General features: G+C 40.5%; 1 protein-coding gene and 1 pseudogene across 2 annotated transcripts in view; one reads left to right on the top strand and one right to left on the bottom strand.

The window, feature by feature from the left end:
* The first annotated feature begins 4259 nt into the window (after nt 1-4259).
* Nucleotides 4260-4452, top strand: LOC117096805 (annotated as a pseudogene).
* A 4755-nt stretch (nt 4453-9207) lies between these two features.
* The window catches only part of LOC117095650 (MAP3K7 C-terminal-like protein), a 45447-nt gene continuing 37408 nt past the window's right edge, over nt 9208-17246 (bottom strand). For both annotated transcript variants that reach the window (XM_033232258.1, XM_033232259.1), the window contains one exon: nt 9208-10377. In XM_033232258.1, coding sequence (XP_033088149.1) covers nt 10197-10377 — 181 coding nt within the window. In that variant the 3' untranslated portion in view covers nt 9208-10196. The remainder of the gene's footprint in view (nt 10378-17246) is intronic.

Here is a 17246-nt window from a genome sequence, read left to right as displayed (position 1 = left end):
GGAAACTTATGGTCACAGTGAAACAGAATATTGGGCTGTTTCTTTGTTGTGATGATTTTCAAATAAAGCAAGGAAAAACACTATTATTGTTGTCACAATGCATGTTAGCATTAAGTCCCAGGAGAAATCCTAAAGCTGTGAGAACTATTTAACTTTCTTTTAATCCAGTGTTTTTTAAACTTCTTTGACTATGAAACAGTGTTTATCTTTGTTTGTTTGTTTGTTTGTTTGGAAATACTTAACACTTCAAACATTGGTGTTGAAAGAACAAGATTTCAGAAATGCTATACCATATTCAAATTCTAATTCTAATATCTTTAGTGAGAAGGAATTACCGTATCTATAAAAATACGGGTTGCCCAGTTAAAATTGAATTTCAAATGAACAACAACTCTTGAAGCATAAGTATATCCTGTGCAATATTTGGGATATATTTAAAGAATTGTTGTTCTTTATATCCCAAATATTGCGTGGGATATACTTATACTAAAAAAAAAGTTTGTCTAACTTCTGAAATTCAGTTTTAACTGGGTGCCTGTCTTTTCCCTGGCAACCCTACTGTCTTAGTCCATTTTGTCCTGCTATGAGAGAATACATGAGACTGGGTAATTTACAAAGGAAAGAAGTGTATTTAGTCCACGGTTCTACAGGGTGGGAAGTTCAAAAGTATGGCCATGGCTTCTGGTGAGGGTGTTCTTCTGTGTCGTAACATTGCAGGGCAGAGAAGGTCAAAGGGGAAGAAGACAAGTGAGAAGAGAGAGGATCAAACAAGAACAGGAATCTTGCTTTATAATAACTCACACTTTAGGGAACTAATCCATTCCCACAAGAACTAATGCAGTCTCATGAGAGCAAGAACGCACTACCTAGAAAACTGCATTATTCATAAGGCCATGCCCCTGGCCCAAACACCTCCCACTAAGCCCCGCCTCTCAACACCACCATATTCGTGATCGAATGTCAACATGAGTTTTGGTGGGGACAGACAAGCCATATCCATAGGACCTACCTTTGATCCATTCCTAGGGACAAACAGTTGCTAGTCCTTCTGATTCAGATTTCCAGACATTTAATGGGGCTTTACCACTAGACAAGATCCCATTATTAACATCACAGGCCTGGCCAGGTGCAGTGGTTCACACCTGTAATCCCAACACTTTGGGAGGCCGAGGTGGGTGGATCATCTGAGGTCAGGAGTTCAAGACCAGCCTGGCCAACATGGTGAAACCCCATCTCTACTAGAAAAAAAATACAAAAAAATTATCTGGGCGTGATGGTGCACGCCTGTAATCCCAGCTACTAGGGAGGCTAAGGCAGGAGAATTGCTTGGACCCAGGAGGTTGCAGTGAGCCAACACTGTGCCAGTGCATTCCAACCTGGGTGACAAAGCAAGACTCCATCTCCAAAAAAAAAAAAAAGTCACCGACCTGGCCATCCTGCTTTCTTTTCTGAAGCATTTCCATCTCTTCCGTTTGTCCGTGGTCTGTGTCCAACACTATCCATGTTCCCCTGCAGATCCGTTCTCCACCCTTTCACTCTGCTCTATACTCTGAAAGACTGGTTGTATGGACCGAAGCAACCAAGCTCCCTTGTTCTCTGGTTTGTAGTTGGGCTTGGCCAGTGGGAGCCACCAGGAGAGGGTGGAAGGATAGAAGGAGAGAGAAATTTTCTGCTAAGCCCTAGGTCAGCTGTGGCCGAGCTCCCTCAGCAAAATACAAGTTTGTGAGGATGTCAGTGGTCCTTTGCTTGCCCTTGAAAGCCTAGGGAAGACTTCCTGAAGTACTCACCCCAAGGACCTCATCAACCCTTCTTATTTCCCTTAACTCTTCCTCTAACTTTATAATAATCCCTTCATTACATCCTCTTTTTATCACCCCTTCTTAAGGGTGCTCCACTTTCCTCCCAAGACCCTGACTAATACAGCGTAAGACTGAGATGCAGGGTAAATGGAGATTCCCTACTTGAACCTTAATCCTGAATCTCAAACTCACACCTAGGTTTGACAAACGGTTCTACTTGGGGAGTTTTAACACTTGACTAATAATAAAGAGGTCATTCATTTCCCATTTCTAGGTAGGCTACTTAAAGATCAACAAAAGCCATTCAGTAGGCTTAATATAAATTATTATTACCAGCACTTGTGTTATTTGGAGGTGGGAGTCAGCATACTGAAGTGCTGTCGACACTTACCTCTCTCTACTTTATAGAAAAGGAAATCATAAAACCAAATCCATATTTGCCCGCAGATCACAGTGACTCCATGGTGAGCCTTGTGTCTTGTTGTCTTTTGTTTCTCGTTTTTTGGGTTTCTTTGCCTGGGATCTGAGATCTGACCAGAACGTTCGTATTGTTAGTTTCCAGCACTCACAAATCCCTAAGATTTGTTTGGCAAACTAGATGTTGTCAGAATACGTAGGGTGAGATACAATAACCATTTAAATGATACACAAAAACAAACAAAAAAGAATCCATCCTAACTTACCCAGGACCAATTTCTTGCTGTTTTTTTTCCCCAGCTATTTTTAAATAATCAAATCACTGTAGTATCTATGGCATTTTAGAGATTGCAAGGTCTGTGAGTCATATCCTTATTTACAGGAATGATGGGAGAAAGTCAGCTTGTTCAGCATTTACTCCATTTATGAGAAATGTGCAGGCAAATAAGAAGCTGGGGGAAATGCTGTTTCATGTATCATTTCACCTTGTCCTGCAATCTCTTTCCCTTTCACTTTTCAGGACTCAGACCTGAGAGAACAGTCACTGCCCAGACATGTTCAGTGACAGATAAAACAGTAAAACGTTTTGCAAAAGGGAATTCCTCCTCTTTGGCTGTAGAAAAACTTGGTTTCTCCTTCATACACAGAGTCCTTCTGCTCATAATGCTGGTCCTAAATGCCTTAATCCAAAAGCAGCCAATAAGAAGTTTTTCAAAGTCCATCTCGTTAGGGAAAAACTTTGTTTTCCAGTTTGTGTGACTCAAATCATCAGCTTATGGTCCTTGTCACAGCCCCAGTCATCTACATGTCAGCACCGCCCCTTTTATCTCCTGTCTTCAGCACTGCCTGAGAAGTACACACAAAGGACTGAACAGAGACATTTTCCAAGTTTCAGAGAAAAATGAAAAGATACGATTTTAACACTGGAACTGAATACTCTCGTAAGCATGAATTTTTCTTCTAAGGAGGATTTGTTTGTAATTATGAGAAATTAAGGAATATATTCCCAGTGAATTAAAACATAGGAGATTAGAACTGGAAGGGTATTCAAGGAATCTAGAAGTTCATGCTATCTGCTTTATGAGTGATTTCATCTCTCACTTTGTACATTTCCTTTTCTGTGTTCATGTTTGATGCGAGCTGCATTCCCAGCTCTGATTATTCTCATTCTTTAAAAATAAGAGTCACTGGGCGCGGTGGCTCACACCTGTAATCCCAGCACTTTGGGAGGCCAAGGTGGGCGGATCACCAGAGGTGGGGAGTTCAAGACCAGACTGACCAACATGGAGAAACCCCGTCTCTACTAAAAATACAACAAACTAACCGGGCATGGTGGTGTGTGTCTGTAATCCCAGCTACTCGGGAGCTGAGGCAGGAGAATTACTTGAACCCGGGAGGGGGAGGTTGCAGTGAGCCGAGAACGTGCCATTGCACTCCAGCCTGCACGACAGAGGGAGACTCTGTCTCAAATTAAAAAAATAAAAAATAAAAAAAAATAATGATAGGCCAGGTATGGTGGCTCATGCCTATAATTTCAGCACTTTGGAAGGATAAGGCAGGACGATTGCTTGAGCCCAGGAGTTCAAGACCAGCCTGGGCCAATTGTAAAATAACTGGGCCTGGTGGTGCATTCCTGCAATCTGAGCTACTTGGGAGGATAGCTAGAGCCCAGGAGGTCGAGGCTGTGGAGAACCGGGATCACACGACTGCACTCCAGCCTAGGTGACAGAGCAAGATGCTGTCTCAATAAATAGATAGATAAATAAATAAATAAAACAGAGAGGTGAAAAATACGGTTTTAAGAGTTCTGTTTAAGAGTATTCTGTTCCCATATGGAATCTGTCAACTCTAAAGCAGTAAAAAACAAGATGGATTGTAGACATTTTCATAAAAGGCAGGATTATTTGGTGTCACCAAATTAAATATGTTAATGGTCACAGCGGAGGCCGACTCAATCTGCCTTTTATTCTGCCAAGCTATTTGATACCGCTGAGGGCTTACCTATTTCCTGAGGAGAAAAATAGTCATTAAAATGACCTTACAAAGACAATGCTTGCAGGGACCATTTCTATAGCCCACTGCTAGAGAAGTTTCCCTGAACATGTGGAGCACCAGAAACCACAGGCGGCGGTGACACTGGCTCTGGGTGCTGCTTCACTGCAACTCCATTTGCCATTGAGAACTGTTTCGCTCTTCCTCTGGGAAAGTAAGAGAGAGAGGATGCAGTCTGAGGGGGTTCCCTTCTTGTAATACCAAATAATAACAACCATTGAGGACATCGCAAGTAAAATGTGTGTAACAACCCCATCTAAACATCCCTATCATCTTTCTACTATCCGTCTACTTAAATATGTATAGTATGAATAAGCCTAGATAGCACTCTAATCAACTTAAGTTAGGTAACTTAGAAAACCCCTTTTTCTTTTCCCCCCCTTTTGAGACTGAGTCTTACTCTGTCATGCCCAGGCTGAAGTGCAGCGGCCTGATCTTGACTCACTACAACCTCCACCTCCTGGGTTCAAGTGATTCTCCCATCTCAGTCTCCCAAGTAGCTGGGATTACAGGCACACCACCATGCCCGGCTACATTTTTTTTTTTTTTTTTTTTTTAGTAGAGATGAGGTTTCACCATATTGGCCAGGCTGGTCTCAAACTCCTGACCTCAGGTGATCCATGCACCTCGGCCTCATGAAGTGCTGGGATTACATGTGTGAGCCACTGTGCCCAGCCAGAAAACTCTTAAAACATGCTATCCTAGCAAAAAACATGTTACCCCTGTAATATGCTTAAAATTCTCCAATGGCTTCTCTTTGCTTTTAGGCCAACATTCTTTTTTTTTTTTTTTTTTGAGACGGAGTCTCGCTCTGTCGCCCGGGCTGGAGTGCAGTGGCCGGATCTCAGCTCACTGCAAGCTCCGCCTCCCGGGTTCACGCCATTCTCCTGCCTCAGCCTCCGAGTAGCTGGGACTACAGGCGCCCGCCACCTCGCCCGGCTAGTTTTTTGTATTTTTTTTTTTTTAGTAGAGACGGGGTTTCACCATGTTAGCCAGGATGGTCTCGATCTCCTGACCTTGTGATCCGCCCGTCTCGGCCTCCCAAAGTGCTGGGATTACAGGCTTGAGCCACCGCGCCCAGCCTAGGCCAACATTCTTAATGTGATCTTCAAGTTCTTGCCCTATTCTACAACTGTACCTTATACTATATTCTCCCTACCACTTCATGCTCAGCCATTCTCACCTTCCTTCAGGTCTTTGAGCATGCCCCAGGGCCTTTGCACGTGTTTTCACTCTGTCTACGTTGTCTTCCTCCACCTGTCTTCTTTGCCTCTTTAGTTCTTACTCATCCATTAGATCTTAGCTCAGTAGACACTACATTAAGAAGCCATCCCAGACTCCCTTATCTCAGTAAGATTCCGTGTTTGTTTGTTTGTTTGAGATGAAGTTTCACTCTTTTTGCCCAGGCTGGAGTGCAATGGCGTGATCTCGGCTCACTGCAACCTCTGCCTCCCGGGTTCAACCGATTCTCCTGCCTCAGCCTCCCAAGTAGCTGGGATTACAGGCCCACCACCACGCCTGGCTAATTTTTGTATATTTAGTAGAGACAGGGTTTCACCATGTTGGCCAGGCTGGTCTTGAACTCCTGACCTCAGGTGATCCACCTGCCTCAGCCTCCCAAAGTGCTGGGATTACAGACGTGAGCCACCGCACCCGGCAAGATTCTGTTTTTAAGATGCATTCATCAACTACGTTTTGTTACTTATCTCATTTATGTGGTTGTCTTCATTATCTATTGCTGCAAAACAAATCACCCCAAACTTAGCAGCTTAAAACCAGTATTATTGCCTCAAAGTTCCTGAGAATCGGGAACCAGGGGCAGTTTAGCTGGGTGGTTCTGATTCAGAGACTTTCATGAGGCTGCACTCAAGATGTCAGCCAGACTGCACGTTGGAAGTCTTGCCTGGGGCTGGCAGATCTGCTTCCAAGTTCACTTATGTGGCTGTTGGCCAAAGGTGTCAGTTCCTTACCCTGTGGGCTTCTCCGTGGCAGCGGGCTCACCCCGGGGCAAGTGATCCAAGAGAGAGCAGGTGGGAAGGAAGCTCCAATGTCTTTCATGACCTGGACTCAGAAGTCACATGTTGTCACTGCTGCTTGACTCTATTTGTCAAAAACATGTCTTTAAGTCCAACTCACATTAAAGGGGAGAGAAACGAGGTTCTACCTCTTATGGGAATTTTTTGATATGTTTTAAAACTACCCCATTTGGGTATTTAGATAAATAGCTACCTCGCTTACTAGACTAAGGGTTCCTTGAGAACCCAATAGAACCCTTGTTTCTAGTGTTCACTTTTGTGTCCCTGGTATCTTCCAGAATGCCTGGCAGAGCGTGGACATTCAATAAATATTGACTATGTGAATTAATGAATGAATGAAACTTTGCACTTGAATCTCAGCTCTGAGAACTTTCTACAAATTATACAACGTTAGTTTCTGGTTTTGGAGAAAAGGAATAATCACAGCTGTCTCTCGGGTGGTTAAAATAATACAGCCTATACAAAGCAGCTAGTATAGTCTGGCACAGAAGGGGGTCATTCTTTCTCTTCCTCTTCCTTGCCTCAATCACACATGCAATCCATCCGAAGCCCTGCGGAGTCTACTTGCCATTATGTCTTTCCCATCCCTCTTAGTCTGTTACTCCCTTTCAATTGCTGCTGCTCTTAGACTTGCCTTGCACATGCTTTTCTATTAGCCTTCTATCAGTTGCCTGTGCCTCTATTCTCTGTCTAGTGGAATCCATCCCTAAATGTGCTAGGACCACATTATCTTTGTCATTTTTACATCTTCTATTGCTGTTGCTCTGCCCCGCACTAGCTAAGTGTACAATAAATTTTTGTTGAATCGAACTTCAGTTCCAGATCTCTTTTATTTAGTTCCTTACTTGCACTGAGTTAATCATACACTCAAACCCAGGTACCAGGATGAGATAGAGAAACATGCCCTGCCTATACCAAAGGTTATAAATTTTCTAGCTACGTGTAGCCACATTCTTTTCATGTCTACACAAAATAAATGGCCCATAAATGGCAAATTCTTTAGTAGAGCGATTACAGAATATAATGTGAGTTACATTTTCTCTTAATTCTATCTCTAAAGCAAGCACCTTCATCCTAATACTATACTACTACTAACACCATAATACTTCTGTGCTCGTTTTTATGCTCTATAATATTGTCATTATTGCTAATAGCAAGAATATGGCAAATATAATTGAAGACAGAAAATTCTTAAATGGTCTGCATTATATAGATAATATGCAGTGGTAAATAAGATTAGTGGAAATTTGTCAAATTAATTAAAAAAAGACAGATAACATAAGAAATTCTACCTTCTGACATAAGATTTCTCTGACATGCTACAAAAGTAGATATTTTCATGTTCTAATGAATAAAAATCTGCTTAAAATATATACACCTAGGGAAATGCTTGCTTTCGAGTCACAAACATATATCTTTTGGAAACAGTAAAAAGTCAAGCTAACACCAGCAAAGATAAGAAAACTATCAGTGACTCCTTAATGTAATAGTAATTGTGCTCAAATATTTTGACTTTGTTAAACTATTTTCATTCTGGTAAAGCAAAGAGATTTTGGAGCCATATTTCCCGGCTTCCCATTTTCTAGAAGGGACTGTGACTGCTTGAATTCTGTAAATATACGCAACTGTCTTCAGATGAGCAGTGTTCAAAAACTAACCTTATGTTAAAGATGAGTAGTTTACCTATCTTCCTCCCATTCTGCTAACTTTGTATTTGTATTAACTTAGTGAACAAATCCTCCCTTATACTGGTGTTTATTAGCGTTATACTAAAAAGAAGAGGCGGGTCACTGAAACAGAAGGTTCTTCCAGAATAGTGGAGACTTCCACCTTTGGTCAAATGTTAAAGCAGCGTAAGGGTGAATAGGCTCACATAACCTGAAAACTTTGAGGTCTATCCAAAAGCTTCATTTCACAAATGAGGAAATTGAAGATCAACATGCATAAGGGCCTCCCAGCTCTGCACCACGTGGCAAAAAACCTGTGGCCCTGCACGGTGCCTCCCTTCACATTTGACCAAACTGTCCCGAGACTTGTCTATCCCAAAGCACATCAATCTCAGCACTATTGTCACACTGAGGCGGACAACTCTTTGTTGCAAGTGCTGTTCTGGGCAGGATGGTTAGCAGTGTCCTGGCCTTGGTCCTCTAGATACCGGTAGCACCCCCTCATGCTAGCTGTGGCAACAAAAACTATTTCCAGACACTGTCAAAGGTCCCCTGGGGGCAAAATCACCCCGTTTGAAAACCATTGGTTTATCTGAGGTCATCGTTTTAATGAATTATTCCTTTTTTCTGTTTTTTGGGCAAATATTGCAAGATACAAATGCATCACATTCAGTATTGAAGCTCTAAGTTATTTATATGAGAAATCACAGTCTTTCTAAGAAATGGGACTTTAGGCCAGGTGCGGTGGCTCACGCCTGGAGTCCCAGCACTTTGGGAGGCTGAGGTGGGCAGATCATCCAAGATCAGGAGTTCGAGACCAGCCTGGCCAACATGGTGAAACCCCATCTGTACCACAAATACAAAAATTAGCCAGGCGTGGTGGCGGGCACCCGTAATCCCAGCTAATTGGGAGGCTGAGGCAGGAGAATCGCTTGAACCTGGGAGGCAGAGGTTGCAGTGAGCTGAGATCTTGCCACTGCACTCCAGCCTGGGCGACTGAGCGAGACTCCATGAAAGAAAGAAAGAAAAGAAAGAAAAGGAAGGAAGGAGGGAAGGAAGGAAGGAAGGAAGGAAGGAAGGAACGAAGGAAGGAAGGGAGGGAAGGAAGAAATGGAACTTCGCTTCTTTTTTTTGGCATATGCAAATATAGCTAAGAACCAGTTTTGGACCAGGGCTAGGTCATCCCAACGTCTAGCACAAAGGAGGTTAAGAAAGGAGCAAACTAGAAACTGTCAGTTCAGTTTTGATCCATGTTTAATGAAAAAGAAGTTACATGAATAGAAATGGACATGAAACAAAGAATTCAATTTGAGAAAATGTGGTGATAGGTAGAACAAGGAGAAATCGTTTTAATTCGGAATTTACTCGCATATTCCTATTAGCTGTTACTGATCTAAAACATCTCCTTAAATCCAAAACAATAGTTACAAGTTCACTGATGTTTTCGTGGGCACTCACCCAAATAATGTCCAAACAATCTTTTTCCATGTCCCCCCTCCCCCCAGAACACACACAGGCAAAGGCAGAGATGTTTACTGTAAGGTCACATGGCGTGAAGCAAATGCAGCCTTATCTGTTTATTATTACAACAGCTAGTTAGCATTGGCAAATGTGCTTTGGTTACAAACACAGTTTCTGCTAATAATTTCATGAACAAGCTTTTAGGATATGTGACCATTTATTCTTAGTACAATCAATCATTGAAGAATAAAAATCAGAGTATAAGAGCTTATACTCTGGTGAATATAAATACATGCAGAGAAGTTTCTGAGAGTTTAAATTTGAGCATATTTGAAATATTAAAGGCATGAAATTTAAAAATACACATGTGAAACTACAGTGAACATGTTACGGGTTTGTTGCGTGGCTTAACTCTGCTCAGCTCATGATTCTTAGCTGGGTCAGTCAATATTCTATTTTTATCTTTTTCTACCCTGTTGTACGGCATGATCATATCTTCCTAAAAAAGAAAAAAATATATATCTTTGGAAAATAATTCTGATCTCCAAAAACATATACTTATATAGTTTCACATTAATGATCTCATTTAAAATATCCCTTCCCTCAAGCTAGAAGCTGGCAAGCAGTAAATTCATCATAGACAGTTGCCATGTGGGTAATACAGAGAAGCAATAGATCTGACTCGTTATTCGTTTAAAATAAAAATCTTTTGGCCAGCACAGGGCAGTCATCCACCTCATATGCTCACACTGAAAAATTTAAAGTTAGGATGAGCCCTGCCTCTTCTGATACTGTATTCGAAGTTTCTCCAGTTGTTCCACACATTGAGACTGGGCCAACCTCAACGTCCGATTCTCCTCCGTCAGAGCCTCGAATTCCCGAACCAGCTCAGCAGCATCCACCTTCTCCTTTTCTGCCTGATCCAACTTGGCAATGAGCTCCTTCCTGAAGATTCAGGGTACAGGGCAGGAAAAAGCACAGAATTAAATTATTCAGTAATAGCATGACGGAAGTAGAATGATTCATTCTTTTCTTCTGAATTGTTTCCCATCTCTACTTGCCTCCAGTGACTTTTATTTGTCCAGCTTTGCAAGTTTTATGTCCCATTTATTCTAGCATCTCTACTAGACACTTCCAAAATACTAACTATACACCAAAAGTCCTATAGGTTAATAGTCAAAAACATGATCATTTTAAGAAAGCAAAAAATTGTAAAAATAATAATTTAGAAAAAATCTGTGTATAATTTTTCATAATTTAAGATGCTGCCTATTGTCTTATAGGGAGGACAACTATAGTTTTCTCTCGGCTGAGTCTTTGTCCCCCAAATTCGTTATCTTCCTTTGTTTCTTATATCGGAGTTGAATAAATCTCCAATAGACTTCTTTGAACTACAGAATCCTAACTCTGTCCTTGTAGATATTACCTCCTATGTCTTTCCCTAATCCTTACATATATATTGCAGCCCAAATTAACAAAACGATGTGTCCACATTTGATGCTGGCCTGACTCTAGAATTGAGGAGCAGGCTGAAGGTACTGTAGGAAAACTGTAATGATAACACTTTAAAGAAACTCAGTTCTTAGTTAATATTTGTAAATAATTCATTGATGTAAATATACACAATAAGGAACTAAAGGCTGGGCACAGCGGTTCATGTCTGTAATCCCAGCACTTTGGGAGACCTAGGCAAATGGATCGCTTGAGTCCCAGAATGTGAGACCATCCTTGGCAACATAGCGAGACACCGTCTCTACAAAAAATTAGGAAATCAGCTGGGTATGATGGCTGACAACCGTAGTTCCAGCTACTTGGGAGGCTGTAGCAGGAGGATCACTTGAGCCTGGGAGGTTGAGGCTGCAGTGAGCTATAATTGTGCCACTACACTCCAGCCTGGGCAAAAGAGTGAGATCCTGTCTCAAAAAAGTAAATAAATAAGCAAAGTAATGAGTTAAAGATCTTCAGTCCGTGTGTAGATTTAATAAACATGACAACCCAAAGGATACCAGCTCTGTCTCCCTTATGGAGGTCAGGTAATCCTAACCTAGATAAAATCTAACTGAATTCTCCTTTGCCTCATATTTCTTCCTCCTCTGTAGGGCAAAAAACAGTTGGTAAATGTCCTTCAGATACAGAGTTTTCTAGATGGGTTTTCCAAAGGGAAGGCTTTGCACTGCTGGTGTTAACGTTAGATGACTGTAGGTTGTACTGAAAGTTTTATTAGATTTTTGAATTAAATTAAATAAATGTGTATTTTTAAATACAAACCAACACATCTAACCCATGATTTCAAAGATCTTGTGCCCTAAAAGGAGGCTAATTAGAAGATCTACGTAAAGATGACTCACAAAAAAAGTTGGAGTCAATAATAATGTAGATGTGGAAGTATCTGGAAGTTACTTCATGATCATTCACAGAAGTTGTACCCAAATGACCAAAGCTTGGGACACACTGCCACCAGTCTCAGTCCCAAGCCTTCTCCTCCTAGGCTCCACCTACCCTGCAAAGCTCCTGAGGTTTTATGGTTGTGTTCCTAGGAAATGGTTTTGAACTCTTGTTTTAAAGTAGTAATAACATTGCCTTAGCATAAAATACATGCAAATACTATCTTCCTTACATTCTTTCATCACTACAGTTGGCCACATTTCTAAAAGCCTCTCCTCTTCCTTCTTCCACTGATCAGATACTGATCTGACACAACATAATATGAAAAGAAGAAAGGAAAATACGTACATTCCTGAAAAGCAATAATATTCAAGTTTATATTGGAAATAAGCCTGTGGCCACTGGGAACAAGGGGCAGTGGGGGTTGCTCATCAAAACACAGCCTGTAATGTTTCAATAATCCAGAGCTAGAAAACAGCCTGACCATCTCATTCAATTCAGTTTCCAAACATGTTTTATTATACAATACTATTAGTTTTAAAAAAAAATTGAACACAAACCCAGACTACTTCTACATATGTCTGCATATTCATTCATAAATTATATACCTGCCAATATATTACATACATTATAAAGCATACCCAAATATGGATATATAACAGGATAAGACTGGATGCTAAACCTAGGGGGTAGAAGTCTGATGAGGAACAAAATATTTACATAACCTCAGTGTATCCCACAAATTACTTAATTGAAAAGTGAAATCAGTGGCAAAAAATGGAAGGCCACTTTCACCAAATGACCAAAGTTGACACTGCTAGTCATGAGATAATAGACATCACACGCACTGTGAAACACACATCATTTCTGTGGTATTCCTGCCAAAAATGTACAATCTATATCTAATCATACAGACAAAATTAAATTCAGGGAAATTCTACAAAATTGCTAACCTGTATCTTAAAAAATGTTAAGAACTCCTCCATATTTAAAGAAACCAAAAAGAAATGACAACACAGGCAATGTGCTACTCTGAACTGAAAAAAAAATAGTTTTGAAGAACATTATTGGGAAACTGATGTAATTTGAATATGAACTGTGAATTACATAATAATACTGTATCAGTGCTAAATTTCTCGATTTAAATTATTATACCATGGTTAAAAGAGAGAATATTATTGTTTTAGAATATACTTACTGAAGTGTTTAGGGCAATGTGGAACATGATGGTGTGCGTATGTACACATATGTATATACACACATATATGCATACGCATACATACATGTATTTGCACACATGTATACATACACATATGTATATATGTATGCGTGTGTATATGAGAGACAGAGAGAGAGAAAGAAAGAAAACCCCAGTACTGTCGTGAGGAAGAATAAGGCACAACTGGGGAAAGTTTTAGTAACTGTTGAATCCAGTAAAGGATATATGGGAGTGTGCTTTTTTGTTTTGTTTTGTTTTGTTTTTGTTTTGTTTTTTTTGAGATGGAGTCTCGCTCTGTCACCCAGGCCGGAGTGCAGTGGTGTGATCTCGGCTCACTGCAACCTCTGCCTTCTGGGATCAAGTGATTCTCCTGCCTCAGCCTCCCGAGTAGCTGGGACTGCAGGTGTGTGCCACTACACTTGGTTCATTTTTGTAGTTTTAGTATAGACAGGATTTCACAACGTTGGCTAGGCTGGTCCTGACCTCAGGTGATCTGCCTGCCTCAGCCTCCCAAAGTACTGGGTTTATAGGCGTGAGCCACTGTGCCCAGCCGGGAGTTCTTTATACTACTTTTGCAATTTTTCTCTAGGTTTGAAACTATCAAAATGCAGTTACCCTGAAAAAAAGACAAGGAGTAAATAAGGATAAAAGTTCTAGTATTTTCTTCCAGCGCCCAGTGGCCTGCCTTGGATACCCACTTCGGTGTCCACTGAGCAAAACCAGACATTAGAAAGTGTCCAATCAGGAAAAACTGGAAGATAATGTACATCACTGATACGCATATAAACAAAGTTCCTTTGGGCTGTTACTGATTTTTGAATCTTCCACACTGTTTAGAATAGAATAGGCTCGCAATAAATACTTACTGAATAAATAATTGAAGAAAAAGGTAGCTCAGAGATACAGTAATTTATGTGTTAAAAATGAGGAAATAGAAACTGAAAGTGTTCCATTTAATGGAAAAAGTCACACAGCTAATAAGAAAGAGCCAGAAATCAAGCCTATCTTCTGATTAAATGTTTAGTTTTGTGTTCCTAAGCATAGCTTAGGTAGTAAATGTCAATAAATATTGATTAGTAAAATTCCTCATGTAATTATTTTTAAAACATTAATGAGTAAAACCTATTAAAAAAAAAGAAAAAGAAAAAAAGAGGCCAGCCTCAGAGGCTCACACCTGTAATCCCAGCACTTTGAGAGGCCGAGGCGGGCGGATCACTTGAGGTCAGGAGTTTGAGACCAGCCTGGCCAACGTGGTGAAACCCTGTGTCAACTGGAAATACAAAAATTAGCCAGGCATGGTGGTGTGTGCCTGTAATTCCAGCTACTCGGGAGGCTGAGGCAGGAGAATCGCTGGAACCTGGGAGGTGGAGATGCAGTGAGCCAAGATCCCATCACTGCACTCCTGCCTGGGCAACAGAGTGAGACTTCATCTCAAAAAAAAAGAAAAAAAAAAAAAGAGAGAGAGAGAGAGACATGCTTTAAATCCCCTATCCATCAAACAGATCATCTATTCCTGTTCTATTTTTCCCTTCAAACTGCTTGTGTCATATAAACGATTAGGTGGAAATAGAGTTTTGCTTTCAAATCACGGTCTGGGAGGTGGTGTTAATGGGGATAACAATGGCTATTTCCCTGGCTCCATATCTAACCTCATGTAAAACTCCTGAAGCTACCTGTCATTAATTTTGACTGACAGAGGCAATAAATCACAAAATCATACATTTTTACAATTTGAAAGAATAGTCTAAATTGTCTAGTCTGATCTTCTTGCATTGGAGAAAGTCAATAATAATTTCTTCTTTACTGGAACCCAGAAGACTCGGTGGTTATGTTTCTAAATTAGTTTCATGTATTTGATAAGCAATTATACAGCCATCCAATGAAAACTGTCAAAACGTCTGTTGCTTCCTGTCCAGGACCTATTTATATAGACATATTTATGCTCATCCATTAGCAATTCATAATTAAACCTTGGCACATCGAGCTACAAAAACAATCTTATAAATAGATGATCTGAAGAACAAATCAATATTTATTATAGGCTAGAATGTGGTTCTGCCTTTGATTTATTGCTTCTATTTGTATCGTTTCCTTCAATGTAATGTAATATGGGGGTAGAAGACAATAGTTAGAGAGACCTTATTTCTGCAGCCACGAATCTGTAACATAGCTTTCCACATGATGCCATTCAATAGCCTAAAAGGTCATAACTTTGGAGTCCACCACAGCTCATCTGTTGTCCCCATCCTAAGCCACATGCCTGGAAAGGTTTTTAGTTACTAAAACAAAGAGGGGAAGAGAAAGTCCAAGTGAATTGGTTAAGAAAACTTTCAAACTTTGTGGAAATTAATTCCAAAATTAAGGAGATTCTTTATGTTGCAGGAGTTTGAGACGTGGATTCACCACTGGGAGAAATATTTCTCTGTACTGAGGAGACCACTACTAGGGATCTTGGCACTGTCAAAGTTAACTAAGGACTTTTATTTGGGAAAGGCAAAATTCTAGACAGTTTGGCCCCAGTGAGCTAAAGAATTTGGGGCAATAATATAATAAAATACCTTTATCATAGGGAGAATTTTATTTTTAAACAGGGATTTAGACTGTACTGTTGATAGATCTTGAGAGATTTATGTCCAAGTAAAAGCATTCATACACAGGAGAGAAGGAGTCAATGCCTCAAGATGACAGAAAGGATGCCAAAGTCTACCTTCATTTTATCCAGGTGGAGGAATAATAAATGATATTGAACTGAGATTTCCAAAGCTCAGTCTAGACTATGTTGTTCAAGCCATACAAATGCTTAATGCATGAACCAATGTACTAATATCTATTGGGAAGCAAAGGGCAATACGGCACCCTTGCAGGAGGAAGTCAGACTTGCTCCAAAGCAGGATTTCTCATCCTTGGTACAACTGACATTGTGGGCCAGGCAATTCTTTGTTGTTGGGCACTGTGTATACATTGGCATTGTAGGAAGTCTAGCAGTAACCTTGGCCTCTACTCACTAGATGTCAATAGCAAACCCACCCTCACCCCCAGTCATTCCAGCCAAAAATGTCTCTAAGTATTGCCAATGTAGGATGGGGCAGGTGTGGAGAATTTCCCGGTTAAGAACCACCGCTCTAAAGGAAATGGAGATTCCCACTATCAATCACCCTAAAAAGAATTAATCCTGGGACAGGAAGAAAGTGGATGGCAAAAGGTTTCTTCACTCTGCTTCCCCAGAGATTGGATTGGAGCCTCTTTCCTCAGCAAGGGAAACCTACTGAAAGGAGCTCTCACTGAGAAGAGTAAATATGCTGTCCCTTTTATCCCACTTAATGCCTGAGGTTGCAATTTTTTGAATTTGAAAAATCAGACCTTGGCAATGACCTTGAGCAGTAGGATATAAATGACTCCCACATTTAGTGTTCCAATAATGGAACACTAGGCACAAGTTTAAAGTAGTTTCGGGCAGACAATTAGGTGTAGAAATACTTGGGAATGAAATACCCATTAAATGACTGGGCTGCACGTAATTATGTGGTGTAAAATACCCAAATCATTATGATTGGGGCATTAACAGAAAGCGTAATCTCACAGCCTGATGGCATCTGGGATATTGAAATTTCACAAAAAACTAAATACTAAAATGAAAGAATACCTTTGGCTACATCTCTGTCTCCATAAACAAAGTAAAGAACTGAGGCAGTCCTTTGCTCTTCTACTCATTGGCTCAGCAAGTATTTATTGAAAGTCTGTTACAAGCCAGCCACCGTCTGCTATTCTTGCTGGCCAAGTCAGTCTTGGGAAGCGCATCTCCACAGCTGGAAAATGAACTCAGATCTCATATCTTACCCAGAAGGCATCTTACTCATATCAGACATCGTAGGAAAGAGAAGATAGAACTTTTCTCCACATTACTATATATCCTGCAAACACTCGTGGAGAAATATCTCCACGTACCTTATATTTATGATAACGAAAATGTAATTTCTGGAGGCTGAGTAAATATTTAAGAAAAATATCTTAGGTATATAAAAGTGAGGTTTGGTTTTCAGTGTTACCTTCCTGTGGAATCCTTTTTGAAAGAAAGTCATACCCTGAAGGGATGCAAATAAAACAGATAAAATTGGTCCTTCTCTGGTTGATCTGGGTACAGTCCCCTGCCTGACACCCTCTCCGTCCTGAATCTGTGAGAGACTCCTCAGAACACACTTTAAAAGCTTCT

Source organism: Trachypithecus francoisi, unplaced genomic scaffold (assembly GCF_009764315.1).
Source record: "Trachypithecus francoisi isolate TF-2019V2 unplaced genomic scaffold, Tfra_2.0 Lachesis_group14, whole genome shotgun sequence".
Classification (NCBI taxonomy): domain Eukaryota; kingdom Metazoa; phylum Chordata; class Mammalia; order Primates; family Cercopithecidae; genus Trachypithecus; species Trachypithecus francoisi.
This window is presented reverse-complemented; position numbering and strand designations above follow the sequence as displayed.